The 16,694-nt window shown below is 41.6% G+C and overlaps 1 protein-coding gene across 10 annotated transcripts in view; it reads left to right on the top strand.

Moving 5' to 3' along the window:
• The window catches only part of TNRC6A (trinucleotide repeat containing adaptor 6A), a 140,874-nt gene that overhangs the window by 110,464 nt on the left and 13,716 nt on the right, over positions 1–16,694 (top strand). For 8 of the 10 annotated variants that reach the window (XR_008373496.1, XM_053558077.1, XM_053558078.1 and 5 more), the window contains 7 exons: positions 1,566–1,708; positions 2,093–2,239; positions 2,392–2,529; positions 2,945–3,073; positions 3,524–3,601; positions 4,181–4,391; positions 6,368–6,499. Coding sequence is in view for 9 of the 10 variants with exons in the window: in XM_053558077.1 (XP_053414052.1) it covers positions 1,566–1,708; positions 2,093–2,239; positions 2,392–2,529; positions 2,945–3,073; positions 3,524–3,601; positions 4,181–4,391; positions 6,368–6,499 (978 nt within the window). In the remaining variant the exon portion in view is untranslated. The remainder of the gene's footprint in view (positions 1–1,565; positions 1,709–2,092; positions 2,240–2,391; positions 2,530–2,944; positions 3,074–3,523; positions 3,602–4,180; positions 4,392–6,367; positions 6,500–16,694) is intronic. The other 2 variants (XM_053558081.1, XM_053558079.1) reach the window with 1 other exon arrangement.

The following is a 16,694-nucleotide window of genomic DNA, read 5'->3' as shown; positions in this document are numbered from 1 at the left end:
GGCCTAGGGGAAGATTGCCACATTTGGCACTCAGAGGGGTATAGATGTGTTGGAGAAAATGCAACACACTGCTCTTTTAAAAGATTGTTTATTTGCCTAGGCAAAAATAATGTTGATTATCAGGAAGGAACACCTAAGAGAGAGACTTGGGAGAAAGAGTTGGTTGAGTTTGGTTATAGGATTAGATGTAGAAAGTGAGAGAAAGGGTTTGGTTATAGGATTAGACATAGAAAGTGAGAGAAAGCATTTAAGATGGCTAGTTTTGTTATATCAGTGACTAATGATGCCATTAACAGGGAGAGAGAACAGAGGAAGAGGTTGTTGCAAAGGATTATTGACATTCAAGGGAGGGCTCTTAGAGAAGTGCTAAAAGGTAGAATATTCAGGTGCCTGACCCATTGCTGGAATAATACTTTAGGAAACTAATGGCATTTTTAAAATGTACCTATTTTAAGAAGTCTTCTTTTGTTAGACATTTTCCCTTTTCCACTTCCCTATAATAAGGGTAGTAGGGTAAGTATTATGGTTGTGGCAGGCATCTCAAAGAACAGCATTTGCAAAGAAACAATGGATCAGATTTGATAGTTGAGAAAACATAGAAAATAAGGAATAGGGAGGTAAAAACCTATGTCAGTAAAGCATTGAAGTGACCATGTCTAACAGGCAGTTAAAGATATGGGACTGAGCTCAGCTGTGAAGTCAAAGCTAGACATTTATATTTGGGGTCACTTGAATGGGGGTGACTGTTGACACCTTGGTAATGAATAAAGTCTAGAGTAAGTATGTTTACAGAGGTAGTCAAAAGATTGAGATGCTGGGTGTACTGAGTAAGCCAAAATTGAAGAAGCAGAGGGAGGTAGGCTCAGCTGTGCATTGAAGAGAAACCAGAATGAGCAGGTGGTAAGTCATTTGAAGATTTGTTGAAATAGCATGGTAGCTTATGGGCTGGGGCCGGCTGCATCCAGCAAATAAGATTTTGCAGGAGAGAAGTTTACATAAGAGAAGGTCATTTTTACTGCAGAGCAGTCAGAACGAGGAGAGTAACAGAGCAAGGCTTTAGAGAAGGGAAGTCTTTACCTTGTCTGGTCTCCAGTTTCCCCATCTGCTAAATAGGCATGATAATAGGGTAAGCATTGAATTAGTACACACAGAGCACTGAATGGTGCCTGATGTATAGTAAGTATTTATTAAATGGTAGTTTGTTATGGAGGGTGCTTGCATTACTTATTAATGCAAACTTACCTTTATTATAAAATTAAGCATGTTGGAAATGACTAAAGATGTCTTAAGTTATGCTGCCTGAAAAGTCTTTTGAAAATGAAGTGTTACTACCTCGTAATATCTTTTCAAGTTAATTAGTTCAGAATATAACACTATTTGGTAAACCAAACTTCACTTATGAGGAGTGCAAGATTTATGAAATGCAGGTATATTTTTTACATATCTTTGTTTTGGCAAAAGTTATTTCATTTTGGGAAGTGACTATTTTACTTTCTGTTGCAAATTAACCTGAAACCAATTAGGTTATCTTCCTATTTGATAACATAATCTCCTGCATTTATTAGGAATGTTACAAGACAAACGAATGGAGATAGATAAACATAGCCTAAATATTGGTGATTACAATCGTACAGTCGGGAAAGGCCCTGGTTCTCGGCCTCAGATTTCCAAAGAGTCTTCCATGGAGCGCAATCCTTATTTCGATAAGGTAAGATTTTTTACCTTTACCTCTGTGACTAATAAGCCAATACATGTAGTATCATAATTTTCACCTTAATATTTTAGAACTTCGTATATATTTAATGTGTTATAATCTAGTACTAGATCCTGTTACTGGATTTGCAGCTCACTGTCCTTTCATGTCTCAATTTATCGTAGGGGTTGTGTTTATTTTCTTCTTAATCCCATAAAATATGTTTGGCTCTTTTTTTATGTGCTCTAGAATTAACACTAATCTTAATCTCTTCTGTTTTCTACTTGTTTCCTGTTGATGCTGGAATGTCATGTGACTTCTCTTCTGTTCCTGCAATGATTTCTCCCTTCCACTTGTTTGCTTGGCTGGTGTTGCACATCTTTCTGTCTGTCCACTCAGGATGGCATTGTAGCAGATGAAACCCAAAACATGCAGTTTATGTCCAGTCAAAGCATGAAGCTTCCCCCTTCAAATAGTGCACTACCTAACCAGGCCCTTGGCTCCATAGCAGGGCTGGGTATGCAAAACTTGAATTCTGTTAGACAGGTAAGTCCAGGTGTGTATTTTAGGCTCTCTGTTGAATGATTTGTATTAGTACTAAGATCTCTCTTACCTGTAGTTATTATGAGATGTGTATGATTATGAGATGTTTGTCTCTTAAGAATCGCACTGTTATCTATTGTTGTTTGTTCTTGTAGAATGGGAATCCCAGTATGTTTGGTGTTGGAAACACAGCAGCACAACCCCGGGGCATGCAACAGCCTCCAGCACAACCTCTTAGTTCATCTCAGCCTAATCTCCGTGCTCAAGTGCCTCCTCCATTACTCTCCCCTCAGGTAAATAAGCTGTCATTTTCTCTTCTGTTTGCCTGGAAAAGAACCTTGAATAATTTTATATTTAAGTGAGATGACTATTTTATAATGGTTAATTCACAACTAGCCACATCTTGAGATTTCAGCAGAATGGCTAGAAGCATCTTTGAGATGTAGCCAGTTCTGAATTGCTCATTACAAAAGGTTGTAAGAAGGATGAAAACATGAGTCAAGAATAAGGTAAATCTAAAATTTACTAGATTGTTCCATAAAATGTCTTGAGAGGAAGACTTTTTCTTAACCCAAGAAAAAATATATGTGAATGATAAATTAGTAAAACAAAGACCACAACACCCCTCCCATGAATAGAAATATATAGTACATTTAGCTAGTTAGAGCTATTTTATCCACATTAGTAACTTACCATTGTGTTCCTAAGGTTCCAGTTTCATTGCTGAAGTATGCACCAAACAACGGTGGCCTGAATCCGCTCTTTGGCCCTCAACAGGTAGCCATGCTGAACCAGCTATCCCAACTAAACCAGCTTTCTCAGATCTCCCAGTTACAGGTAAGTAGAGTAATAGTCTCATTTAGTACATCTTCATTGAGTGTGTCCTGTGTGCCAAACGCTAGACTCTGTGCAGGAAGTATTACAGTAAACAAAGCAGTCATAGTCACACCTGTCATGGAGCTTACAGTCTGTCAGGGAAGACATTGCAAACATCTGTGAAGAGTGTTTTGCAGTAGTTCAGAATGCTATGAGAGGAGGCCCAGATAAATCTGGGTGATAGGGGAGAGGGGTGGGATGAACATGTTTCTCTAAAGTGTGAAAGTTTAGTTTAAACAGAATGGCTGGAAGCCAGAGTCCAAGGAAGAAATTGTTTAGGTGAGGCAGGATGTGTCAGCATTGGCTAGATCAAGTCATGCCTCGGTACTTCCATCTGCTTTCGTGATTCTGAGGCACACTGATATGTAATGGTGTGTGGTACTGACAGCCTTTTTGCCATCTTCCCTCCAGCGATTGTTAGCGCAGCAGCAAAGGGCGCAGAGTCAGAGAAGCGTGCCTTCTGGTAACCGGCAGCAGCAAGACCAGCAGGTAGATCAGACTCTCTCACTTGCTGTGCTGTCCCTTATTCTGATAAACTCTACTTCTGCCACTTCTATTGTAACAAGAGATACAAAATGCCTTTTCTTTCTCTTTTCTTTTCTTTATTGAGACAGAGTCTCATCACCCTGGTTAGAATGCCATAGCGTCATAGCTCACAGTAACCTCAAAATCTTGGGCTTAAGCAGTTCTCTTGCCTTCAGCCTCCTGAGTGGCTGGGACTATACAGGTGCCCAACACAATGCCCTGCTATTTTTTGTTTGTTTGTTTGTTTAGCAGGCCCAAGCTAGGTTTAAACACACCAGCCTCGGAGCATATGGCCGGCGCCCTAACCACTGAGCTATAGGTACCCAGCCAAAATGTCTTTTCTTAAAATAGAATTTTATTAAAAATGTAATGAAATATGTTGTTGATTTAGTGTGCTATTTACCCATGAGTCATATTAACTCTTACACTGTGATTGTTCACCTTCCTGCTAAGATGGAAGGGAACTGAGAAATGAAGAGAAATATTTAAGTATCTGTAAAGACTTTTTCTCATAATTTTTCCCAATCATTTTGTTGTTTTAAGGGTCGACCTCTTAGTGTGCAGCAGCAGATGATGCAACAATCTCGTCAACTTGATCCAAACTTGTTGGTGAAGCAGCAGACTCCGCCATCTCAGCAGCAGTCACTCCATCAGCCAGCCATGAAATCTTTCCTTGACAATGTCATGCCCCACACTACACCTGAGCTGCAAAAAGGGCCATCACCAATAAATGCTTTCAGCAACTTCCCTATAGGTGGGTTTCTCCTTGGCCAAAGCATCCAGCTGATTCTTGGGTGTCACAAGCATGCATCCTTCTCCTTTGCCTTTACATTTCTGTTCCTTCATGAAAGCTGCATTGGTATTTTAGCTGGTCCCACTCAGAGAGTTGCCATCTCCTCTTCTAAGTATCCTATCTTCATGCTTTGGGTATGGTCTCTCTCCATTTATGAAAATCACATTATTTTCAAAAATTTCATAGTCATTTTAAGTAGATTATAGGAAAGGAAACTTTTCATTTTAAGATATAAATATCTTGCCAGGCTCAGTAGCTCACACCTGTAATCCCAGCATTTGGAAGGCCAAGGTGAGGGATTGCCTGAACTCATGAGTTGAGACCCCATCTCTAAAAAAAAAATACCTAGGCATTGTAGCGGGCGTCTATAATCCCAGCTACTCGGGAGGCTGAGGCAAGACAATTGCTTAAGCCCAAGAGTTTGAGGTTGCTGTGAGGTGTGATGCCGCGACACTACTGAGGGTGATAAAGTGAAATCCTGTCTCAAAAAAAAAAAAAAAGAAAGTATTTGTAGTATACAAAAGGCTGGGAAGGCTGATGTTACTGTTATTATTAGAAACAGCACACCAAGGCATTTTTGAGCAGTGCTGCTTTGGAGAAACAACTAGGAATGGTCATAGTCATGTTTATTAGTTTGTAGAACTTAAAATTTTAGTTCTTGTCTAAATATTTATATATAATCATTGATATAAATAAGGACATTGGGGTAAGAAATGCCTTTACTACCCATTCCTTTTTTGTACTATTCTCCAAGCTTATATTCAGTGTGTAGAAATTTTAGGCTTGTATGTCTTCTCCTTCTTAGGTCTTCTTTGTTTTGTGCCCTTGATTAGATTTTGACTCTTGATTGTTCGTACCCTGTTCGTTCTGCTTTTTCTTTCTTTCCCCGTACAATGGTTTTCTAGAAACCAGCTTTGTTGTCTGCTAGTCAAACTATGTTTGAAGACCAGTAGTTAACTAGCATGTTCTATTGTGTGACAGAGGCTGGGGCACAGGCACCCACCCCTATGCCCGGCTAGTTTTTGTATTTTTATTAGAGACGCCATCTTGCTCTTGCTCAAGCTGAGCTTAAACTCCTGAGCTCAAGCAATCCACCTACCTAGATCTCCCAGAGTGCTAGGGTTTTATAGGCATGAGCCACTGTGCCTGGCCTTGACAGATAGATTCTAATAGAGGTCAACTTATAAACTTTGGCTTTTTAAAAACTTTTTTCTCCTCTTATTTTGCCAAGGAATTTAAAAATAATCAAAATTGGTTCAGCACCCTTAGCTCAGTGGTTAGAGTTCCAGCCACACGCACCAGGACCGGTGGGTGCGAACCCAGCCAGGGCCTACTAAACAATGACAACAACAACTAAAAAATAGCTGGGTGTTATGGGGGGCGCTTGTAGTCCCAGCTACTTGGGAGGCTGAGGCAAGAGAATCGCATAAGCCCAAGAGTTTGAGGTTGCTATGAGCCGTGACATCACGGCACTCTACCAAAGGGTGACATACTGAAACTCTGTCTCAAAAAAACAAACAAAAAGAAAGAAAAATAGGCTGGGCTCCCGTTCCTCAGTGGTTAGAGCACTGGCCCCATACCCCAGGGGTGGAGGGTTCGAACCTGGCCAGGGCTGCTAAACAAACAAACAAAAATCGAAATTATTTTTCACATATAATTAAAGTTTTAAGGGTTTTATGGTTTGAAAACATTATACTGGTGAGTGTTAGAATAGCTACTTAGGATTTGTATATGTTGGTCACTCTGATAACCCAGCTGAGGCTTTTTGTCCTAGCATAGTTTCTACGTGACGATGACCCAGAGCCCCTTATTAAGAAACATTAAGCAGGATTGAAATCATTACATTAGTTACATGTTTTTCTAGATGATAGGAGTTGTGGTACCAGAAGGAAAATGTGCTATATTTCATAAGATTTTTTTTTTTTTTAATTTTTAAGGCTTGAACTCAAACTTGAATGTAAATATGGATATGAACAGTATTAAAGAGCCACAGTCAAGACTAAGGAAGTGGACTACAGTGGACAGCATTTCTGTGAACACATCTTTGGATCAAAACTCCAGCAAACATGGTATAGAATACATTGCAACATTGTCTCTTAAAAAGAAAAAAAAAGCAAATCTATAGAAGACTAAATTTGGGCCTTTATCTTATTTTAAATACATACAGTAGATAGTTCACCACCTCCCTACATTGATCACATTCTTAAGTTGACCTAATTTTTATAAACCAGACATGGACCACATGTGTGTATTAGTTCAGTCGGCCTACTTCCTTATGTTGACCAGCTTGTTAGAATTCCTTGGGTGGTCAACTGGCAGAGGTTCTACATATTTTGAAAACCAAATTATCTTAGAACTTTTCTTCATTATGAAGAGTTCTTTATTAAGTCTTGGTTAAAACAAGAGACTTTCAGATGAATAGCAAAGTTCACTTCTGTTTTAGACAGTAATGATCAGATGATGCTTTTTTTTTTTAAAAAAAAATTTCTCTCTTTTGATGGTTATGTAAGTTTTTTCTAAATGATTTTATAGTTGTTTTATCTGCCTTTTTTCTTTATTTTTTCTTGAGACAGTCTCACTTTGTCACCCTTGGTAGAGTGCTGTGGCATTATAACTCACAGCAAACTCAAACTCTTAGACTCAAATGGTTCTCTCGCCTCAACCTCCCAAATAGCTATGACTACAGGCACCCACCACAATGCTCGGCTATTTTTAGAGACGAGGTCTCTCTCTGGCTCAGACTGGTCTCGAGCCTGTGAGCTCAGGCAATCCACCTGCCTCGGCCTCCCAGAGTGCTAGGTTATAGGTTTGAGCCACCACGCCCAGACTATATTCTGCTTATTGACATTTACTGAATTTATTCTGATCACAATAGGGTATTAAAAACTTCTGTAGATTTATTTCTATCAATTTCTTGTATATTAATGTTTTCTTAATATATTTTGTTGATATGTATAACTGATACAGTTTTAATATTGTCTTCTCAGTAGTTAAATTATTTTTTAGAAATACTACTTTTGACTTAATATCATTGCTTCATCCAGCAGATGTTAATGGAGTATCTTCTGCTTTTCAAGGACTGTGTTAAGTACCTGGAAAGCATGCAGATGTAGATCACTGTGAAAATTTTGAGACAGACTGTGTTATGGTCCATTACATTCATTTTATTTTATTTATTTATTTTTGAGACCGAGTCTCAAGCTGTTGCCCTGGGTAGAGTGCTGTGGTGTCATAGCTCACAGCAGCCTCAAACTCTTGGGCTCAAGTGATTCTCTTGCCTTAGTCTCCCAAGTAGTATCTGGGACTACAGCCGCCCACAATACCTGGCTATTTTTTGGTTGCAGTTGTCATTGTTGTTTAACAGTCCCGGGCGAGTTCAAAGTCGCCAGCCTGGGTGTATGTGTTCGGCGCCCTACCCACTGAGCTACGGTTGCCACTCTTGGCCCAGCTTTGTTGTTGTTGTTGTTTAGCAGGCCTGGATGGGTTGGAACCCACCAGCCTGGATGTATATGGCCAGCACCCCAGCCACGGCCCAGCTATACTTAGAGACGAGGTCTTGCTCTAGCTTAGGCTGCTTTCGAACCTGTGAGCTCAGGCAATCCACCTGCCTCGTCCTCCCAGAGTGCTAGGATTACAGGCATGAGCCACTGTGCCCAGTCATGTAATGTGTATTATAATAAAAGAGTATCATGTCACAGTCTTAGATGGGTATTCTTTTTATCCTCATATTACCAAAGCTTACTTAGCTAATACATTAGTTGTTGAGCATAGCAGAAATAGCAGATCTAAAAGGTCTTGTATGTCAGAGGTCTACCCTTAGTTTCAGTGATTTTCAGGAATTCACAGAACTCAAAAAAGCTTTTCTAGTCATGGTTACAGTTTATTACAGCAAAGGAAAACAAATTAAAATCACCCAAGGACAGACTCGGTGCCAGCCACATACACCTGAGCTGGCAGGTTCAAATCCAGCCAGGGCCCGCCAAACAACAATGACGGCTGCAACCAAAAAATAGCCAGGCGTTGTGGCAGGCGCCTGTAGTCCCAGCTACTTGGGAGGTGGAGGCAGGAGAATCGCTTGAGCCCAGGAGTTGGAGGTTGCTGTGAGCTGTGATGTTACAGCACTCTACCTAGGGTGACAGCTTGAGACTCTCTCTCAAAAAAAAAAAAAAAAAAAAAAAATCACCCAAGGACACAGGTGTATACCAGGGGTCCTCAAACTGCGGCCTGTGGGCCACATGAGGCAGTGTGATTTTATTTGTTCCCATTTTTTTTTTATACTTCAAAATAAGATATGTGCCCTGTGCATAGGAATTTGTTCATAGTTTTTTTTTTTTAAACTATAGTCTGGCCCTCCTACGGTCTGAGGGACAGTGAACTGGCCCCCTGTTTAAAAAGTTCAAGGACGCCTGGATGCGATAGAGTCTAAGGATGAGCTTCCTGTTATCTTCTGCTAGTGGAATTGGCCCAGACAGCCCTTAGATCTTTCGGCCATGATGCTCGAACAATTTATTCCCAATCAGAAAAGCTGACCCAAGCATTGGTGCTCAGAGTTTTTATCAGGGGTCATTCATGCAGTCCTGGAACACCTGTATAACTGATCTTAGCTGCTCAGTCACCAGATTCCTTAGAGGTCAGACAAATACACTATGGCTCAGAGCTGCAGGCACAAAAATAAGTCTTCACCACAAGTCATGTCAGTGTCATAAACTATCTGTCTTGGCCTAGGCCTAAGGTATGCAAGATATCTTAACTGGAAGACCATTTCATGGACCTAGAGGCTCTCAGGAACCTAATAAGCAGCAGCTCTGAAGCACTTTGGAATCTGAATTCCAGGTCTGCTGTGCTAACCTTTTACTGTACTCATAAGAGTAAGAAAAGTCAGAACCCTTAAGGGAGGAAGAGTGGCACTTCGGCAGGGACATTTGACTAGGAAATTCTGCATTGAGGCAGGGTTGAAGTGGTGTGTCTAAGATGGTCTTGTATGGTCCTTAGGACTGTAGGTCTTGTATGGTCTTTGTGACTTCCAAGCAGTTTATAAAATTCCTTTTCTCTGCTCAGCATCCAGAGAAAATCACAGTGTTCTGGAGAGGGTATGACATATATAGAAGTATATTCCTTTTTAGTCTTGGGGTTGAGGGCAGTTGAAAGAGGCTTTGAGGAGGCCCAAGGTCTCTTAAGCTGAGACAGGAGAAACAGGAGTTCGCAAGGCAAAGGTGGAGGGAGGGGAAACTATGAAATATGCAGGATGCTGGAATATTAAGAGCCTTAAAAACTCCTAAAGAGTTTGAATGTTATGTTTTGTGTAATAGGGAACTGTTGAGTTATAAGCTAGGAGATGACATGATCAGATTTGCACTTTTGAATGATTCCACTGGCTGCAGGGTGTAGAACTGGGGAGCAGTGGTAAATGGAAAAACAGTTGGGAACCTTTTCTGCCTAATCCAGAGCTGAGCCAACAAGACATGACAGTAGCTTGACCTAGTATAGTCATTATCCAGGACCTGTGGAAGAAGCAGAATTGACAGGAGTTGGTAATTTTAATTAAGAGCATTGGAGGGAGGAGCCAGGAGAGATACCTTGTGTTCTAGCTTGAGCACACTGAAATCAGCATTCCTACTGATTAGTATTAAAACGACATTTTTTTTTGTGTGTGTGTGTGGGGGGGGTGCCCATAGCTCAGTCAGTGGGGTGCTGGCCACATATACTGAGGGTGGTAGGTTTGAACCCAGCCCAGGCCAGCTATAACAACAATGGCAACTGCAACAACAACAAAAAAATAGCCAGGCGTTGTGGCGGGCGCCTGTAGTCCCAGCTACTTGGGAGGCTGAGGCAAGAGAATTGCTTAAGCCCAAGAGTTTGAGGTTGCTGTGATGCCATGGCACTGTACCGAGGGCAACACCTTGGGGCTCTGTCTCAAAAAAAAAAAAAAGACATTTTTGTGGCTGGGCACGGTGGCTCTTGCCTGTAATCCTCGTACTCTGGGAGGCTGAGGCAGGTGGATCACTTGAGCTCGTGAGTTTGAGACCAGCCTGAGCAAAAGCAAGACCCTGTCTCTACTAAAAATAGAAAAACTGAGGCAAGAGGATTTCTTAGCCCAAGTTGGAGGTTGCTGTGAGCTATGACACCATGGCACTCTGCCCAGGGCAACATCTTGAAACTTAAACAGACAGACAAACAAACAAAAAAACCCAGACATTTTTGTGACATTTCTTTTTTTCTGTTGAATTTTATCTTGAAACTTCATTTGAGTATATTTAGCTTAGAGGTCAGTCTTCTAGATTATGTTAAAGGTAAATTTGTCGTATAATAGGGCGTTGGATCATAAATCAAGCAGACCTGAATTCTAAGTTCATTTGTTACTCCACAGAGTATCACTTTGCAATTTTTCTGAAGGGCAAAAATACATATGAACCCTGGGTTTGAGACCTAGCTCTGCTACTTCAATTATGACTCCATAATTACATTTCAGTGAATGATGGACAACATATATGATGATAGTCCTTTAAGATTAAAATGCCCCAATTTTACTGTATCTTTTCTGCGTTTAGCTATGTTTCAGTACATAAATACTTAGCCATTGTGTTACAGTTGCCTACAGTGTTCTATAACATGCTGTAGAGGTATATAGCCAAGGAGCTGTAAGCTATACCATATAACCCCTACCATCTAGGCTTATGTTAAGTGCAGTGGTCTTTTTACAGCAGTGAAATCACCTAATGATACATTTCTCAGAACTAGTCCTATCATGAAGTGATACATGATTGTAATTAGCTGTGGCAAGTTGGCTAACTGCTTTCTGAACTTCAGAGCCCTTATTTGCCAAACGGGATTAATAATATTACCTCTTCAGATGTTTTGAGGATGAATGAGGCAGTACACCTCAAGCACTTAGGCACTATAACAGAGTTAGATAGAAAGGGTCCACAGGTCTTAGCCATCATTATTATTGCCTTCGTTGTTATCTAATTAGATGCCCTACTTCTAAGACAATGACTTTCTCCAGTATAAATTCATTTCGCCTTTGCTTAAACCTACCACATAGATTTTATATTTCATTTTTATGATGTCCTCCCTTGTGTGATTAATAGAATACAACTGGACCCTAGCTGCCTCTAATGTCAAGCCTATTTTTTTTTTTAATAAAATGAAGTCTTAATAAATAGAAAGTATTACTAGGTGGGGCTTGGCATCTGTAGCACAGTGGTTACGGTGCCGGGCACATACATCATGGCTGGTGGGTTCAAACCTGGCCTGGGCCTGCTAAACAACAGTGACAACTACTACAAAAAAAGAGCTGGGCATTGTGGGAGGCGCCTGTAGTCCCAGGCACTAGGGAGGCTGAGGCAAGAGAATCGCTTAAGCCCAAGAGTTTGAGGTTGTTGTGAGCTATGACACTATGGCACTCTACCAAGGACAAGACTGTGAGACACTGTCTCAAAAAAAAGAGTATTACTAGGGGAAAAGGTAATAAATACTTCCATCATGTCAGGCATAAGAGTTAATCACTTGAGGGCGGCTCCTGTGGCTCAGTGTGTAGGGTGCCAGCCCCATATACCGAGGGCGGTGGGTTCAAACCCCAGCCCCAGCCAAATTGCAACAAAAAAATAGCCAGGCGTTGTGGCAGGCGCCTGTAGTCCCAGCTACTTGGGAGGCTGAGGCAAGAGAATCGCCTAAACCCAGGAGTTGGAGGTTGCTGTGAGCTGTGATGCCATGGCACTCTACCAAGGGTGATAAAGTGAAACTCTGTCTCTAAAAAAAAACAAACAAAAAAAAAAGGAGTTAATCACTTGAAACGTGGCAGCTATGCACACTTTATCATGGACAACTACTACTTCATGTATTTATATCCCACTTCACTCCCAAGTGGCTTCGTTTCCACCTACAGAACAGATGCATAGTTTGCAAAGATCAAAACAACCAGATTGAGGAAGCAGACCAGAGGAAATGGGAGTGGTGGAGACACCAAGTCAAAGATAGTTACTGCCTACCAGTAACAGTTAGTGCCCACTAGCCAGAAACCTGAGATCCTGCCAGTTCTACCATCTCTTAGTAACTGATGTAGAAGCTGGGACATTGGGTCTTACAGCCAGAGGAAGGAATGAAGCCCAAGTCCACTGTGTGTGTCCAAAGTTCAGAGCAGAAGCAGGCTGGAATTGAGCCAGAGTTTTCCCTTATACCCACCTCAAAGTCACCATGGATGGAGACTTGGTTTTCCGTTCCTCGTTCTCATTCCTGGTTGTCTATAAATTGAATCCCCTTCCGTCAAATTATTGAAGCTAGAAATCCTTTTTAACAGTTTATTAAGGTATAATTTACATGTCATGCAATTCAGTGGCTTTTAGTATATTTTTAGAGTTACATAGTTTCATTACCCCAAAAAGAACCGCTTAATTGTCACAGTCCCTACCACCACCGTTCTTCTATCTTTCCCAGTCATAAACAAAAATTAAATCTGCTCTCTGTTTTCTATAGATTTGTCTATATTAGACATTTCATATAAATGGAAGCATGTAGTATCTGGTCCTTTGGGACTGGGTTTTTTGACTTAGCATATGTTTTCAAGGTTCATCCGTGTTGTCACGTATATAAGTACTTCATTCTTTTCTGTAGTTGTAATTATCCCTCATTGGTTGGTAGACATCCAAGTCTTAAGATATTGTTGACGTTTTTCTTTCCTCGACTTCCACGTCCAGTCCATCTGTGAATAGTGCTCATTCTGTTTCCAAAATACATTGCTTATGCATACATGGCCTCTTACTGCTTCAGCAGCACCCTTCAGTGGTCTCCCTGCCCTCCCTTACCTCCAGTTCATTTTCTACACAGCAGCAAAAGTGAACTTAAATCAGATTGTATTATTTCTCATCTTAAAACTTTTCAGTATAAAAGAACTCCTTACTTTGGCTAGCACAGCTTTCTGTGAGGGTGTGGCAAATTCTGATGCCTTCTGGAAATGGGACACTATGGGCTGAACCAGCAGGGCAGAGGTCAGTCTGGTGTGCTAGAACCTGGGGCTAGCTGCCGTGGTCCGTACCTGGTATACGTAAGTCATTCCTGCCCTTCAAGACCAGGGCCTGATTCCTTAAGGTTACTCACTTTCCCACTTAGTATTTTTCAGACAAAATGGTCTTTTGTTTCCTCAAACACATGAAGCTGTTTTTCTTGTCAGGTCTTTGTACAGGCCATAACCCACAAGCCTAGAATCTCTTTCCCCAACCCTCCTTGCCACACACTGTCCATCCCTTCTCTGTTCACTTGTTTCTTTGTTAGAATACAGTGTCGCTGAGTGCAAGGACCCCATTCATCTTACCTTTCCACATCTAGCATTTAGCACAGCTGCTGACACCGTTTCAATGATGTGTCTTTCCACTTGTCATAAAGCAACATTTTAAGATGTGTTCAAAGACAACTCAGGAGAATAAATGACAGGAAAACAAATGATCATTTCTATGTGTTTTTATGGGACTTCACACTTATTTTTGGGAAGAGTTATCTTACCTGTGAGTAGTCACAAGGTGGGAGGTTTAGAGCAGATAGTATAGAAATATAAATATCCTGATTATAAAAGGATATTGGGGTTTTTTTGTTGTATTGGGGGGGTTTGTTTGTTTTTATTATTTATTTATTTATGTATTTATTATTTATTTTTAAGAGACAGTCTCACTTTGTTGCTCTTGGTAGAGTGCCATGTCACAGCTCACAGCAACCTCCAGCTTTTGGGCTTAGGCGATTCTCTTGCCTCCGCCTCCCAAGTAGCTGGGACTACAGGCTCCCGCCACAATGCCCAGCTATTTTTTTTGTTGTTGTTGTTGCAGTTTGGCCAGGGTTCAAACCTGCCACCCTCGGTATGTACGGCTGGTGCCCTACTCACTGAGCCACCTATTTATTTATTAGTTTTTATTTTTTTCAGGCTGGTATTTATTTATTTATTTATTTATTGTTGGGGATTCATTGAGGGTATGAGAAAACAGGTTACACTGATTGTATTTGTTAGGTAAGGTCCCTCTTGTAACTGTGTCTTGCCCCCAAAAGATATGTCACATGCCAGACCCCACCCTTATTTTTTTTTCTTGAGACAAAAGTCTCATTATGTCACCCTGAGTAGAATGCCAGTGTCACAGCTCACAGCAACCTCCAACTCTTGGGCTTAAGCAATTCTCTTGCCTCAGCCTCCCTAGTAGCTGGGATTATAGGCACTTGCCACAATGCCCGGCTATGATTGTTTCTTTCTTTCTTGTCTGAGACAGGGTCTCATTCTGTCTCTCACCTCAGGCTAAAGTACAGATGACATCATCACAACTCACTGCAACCTCACATTCTCCTGGACTCAAGCAGTCCTCTTGCCTATAACTGGGACTATAGGCACATGTCACCCTGCCCAGCTGCATTTTCTGTTTTTGTACAGATAGGGTCTTTTTTTTTTTTTTTTTTTTTTTTTGAGACAAAGCCTCAAGTTGTCGCCCTGGATAGAATGCCATGGCGTCATAGCTCACAGCAACCTCCAACTCCCCTGCTTAAGTGATTATCCTGCCTCCACCTCCCAAGTAGCTGGGACTACAGGCGCCTGCCACAATGCCCAGCTATTTTTTGTTGCAGCCATCGTTGTTTGACGGGCCCAGGCTGGATTCGAACCCACCAGCTTAGGTGTATGTGGCTGGTGCCTTAGCCGCTTGAGCCACAGGCACGGAGTGGGTCTTGAACTTGTTGTTCTCAAACTCCTGGCCTCAAGCATTCCTCCTACCTTGGTCTCTCAGAGTGCTAGGATTATAGGCATGAGCCACCTGAGTCAGTGTCTTGCCCCAGCTGGAGTGCAGTGACATCATCATAGCTCATTGCCACCTAAAACTTCTGGGCTTGAGCAATCTTGAGCAATCTTGAGCAATCCTCCTATCTCTTGGCTTGGCGCCTGTAGCTCAATGGCTAGGGCGCTGGCCACATATACCAGGTCTGGCAGGTTCAAACACAGCCCAGGCCTGCCAAACAACAATGACAACTACAAAAAAAAAAAAAAAAATAGCCAGGTTCAGCACCCGTAGCTCAGTACTTAGGGTGCTAGTCACATGCAGCAGGGCTGGTGGGTTCAAACTGGCCTTGGCCTGCTAAACAACAATGATAATAACAAAAAATAGCCAGACGTTGTGGCGGGCACCTGTAGTTCCAGCTACTTGGGAGGCTAAGGCAAGAGAATCGCTTAAGCCCAAGAGTTTGAGGTCGGTGTGAGCTGTGACGCCACGGCACTCTACTGAAGACAACAAAGTAAGACTGTTTCACACACACACAAAAAATAAGACATAGGATCTTCTTCATTCCCCCAGCTGGAGTGCAGTTATACAATCATAGCTCACCGTGACCTTAAACTTCTGGGTTCAAATGATCCTCCCATCTTAACTGAGCAACTAGGACTTTGGGTGCATGATACCACACTTTGGCTAAGGTTTGTTTGGTTTTGAGGTTTAGGTTTGTTAGGAATTTTTTTGTGTTTTTTTTTGTTTTGTTTTGGGGTTTTTTTGGTAGAGATGGGAGTCTTGCTTTTATTGCCCAAGCTGGTCTTGAACTCTCAGGCTCAAGCAGTCCTCTCACCTTGGCCTCCCAAGGATTATAGGTGTGTACAACAGTGTCTGGCTGTCACAATTCTCATTCCTCCATATTCCTCATTCACCTGCCAAAATATGAATCTCTACCACCAGAAGTTCACTATACTGGTTCACTTCAGTTTAGGCCAAAATACAAGTATCTCAATGATTTGGAAAAACTTTTACGCTCTGGTTGCTTTTTGATAGTTATGGTCCTCTTATCCTTTCTGAAATGAAATCCACCACGATCATCTTCTTCTTCTTCTTTTTTTGTGTTGAGAGAGAGTCTCAAGCTGTCACCCTGGGTAGAGTGCTGTGGCGTCACAGCTTACAGCAATTCAAACTCTTGGGCTTAAGCGATTCTCTTGCCTCAGCCTCCCAAGTAGCTGGGACTAAAGGCGCCTGCCACAACGCCTGGCAATTTTTGTTGTTGTTGTTGCTGTTGTTACAATTGCTATTGTTGTTCATCTGGCCCAGGCTGGGTGTATGTGACTGGCACCCTACCCACTGAGCTACAGGCACCGTCCACCATGATTATTTTCATCCTTAAGTGATATGTTAGAATCTTGGTAGGTAAGAGTTAAAAACAGTTGAAATCTGGAAGAGAGCACAGAGTTCTCTTTTCCTTGCACCTTCACATAATCTGCAGAACACTGTTTAGAACCCACAGATCTTGTTTTTTGTTGTTTTTTTG

The sequence above is a fragment of the Nycticebus coucang genome, chromosome 12, assembly GCF_027406575.1.
Source record: "Nycticebus coucang isolate mNycCou1 chromosome 12, mNycCou1.pri, whole genome shotgun sequence".
NCBI lineage: Eukaryota > Metazoa > Chordata > Mammalia > Primates > Lorisidae > Nycticebus > Nycticebus coucang.
This window is presented reverse-complemented; position numbering and strand designations above follow the sequence as displayed.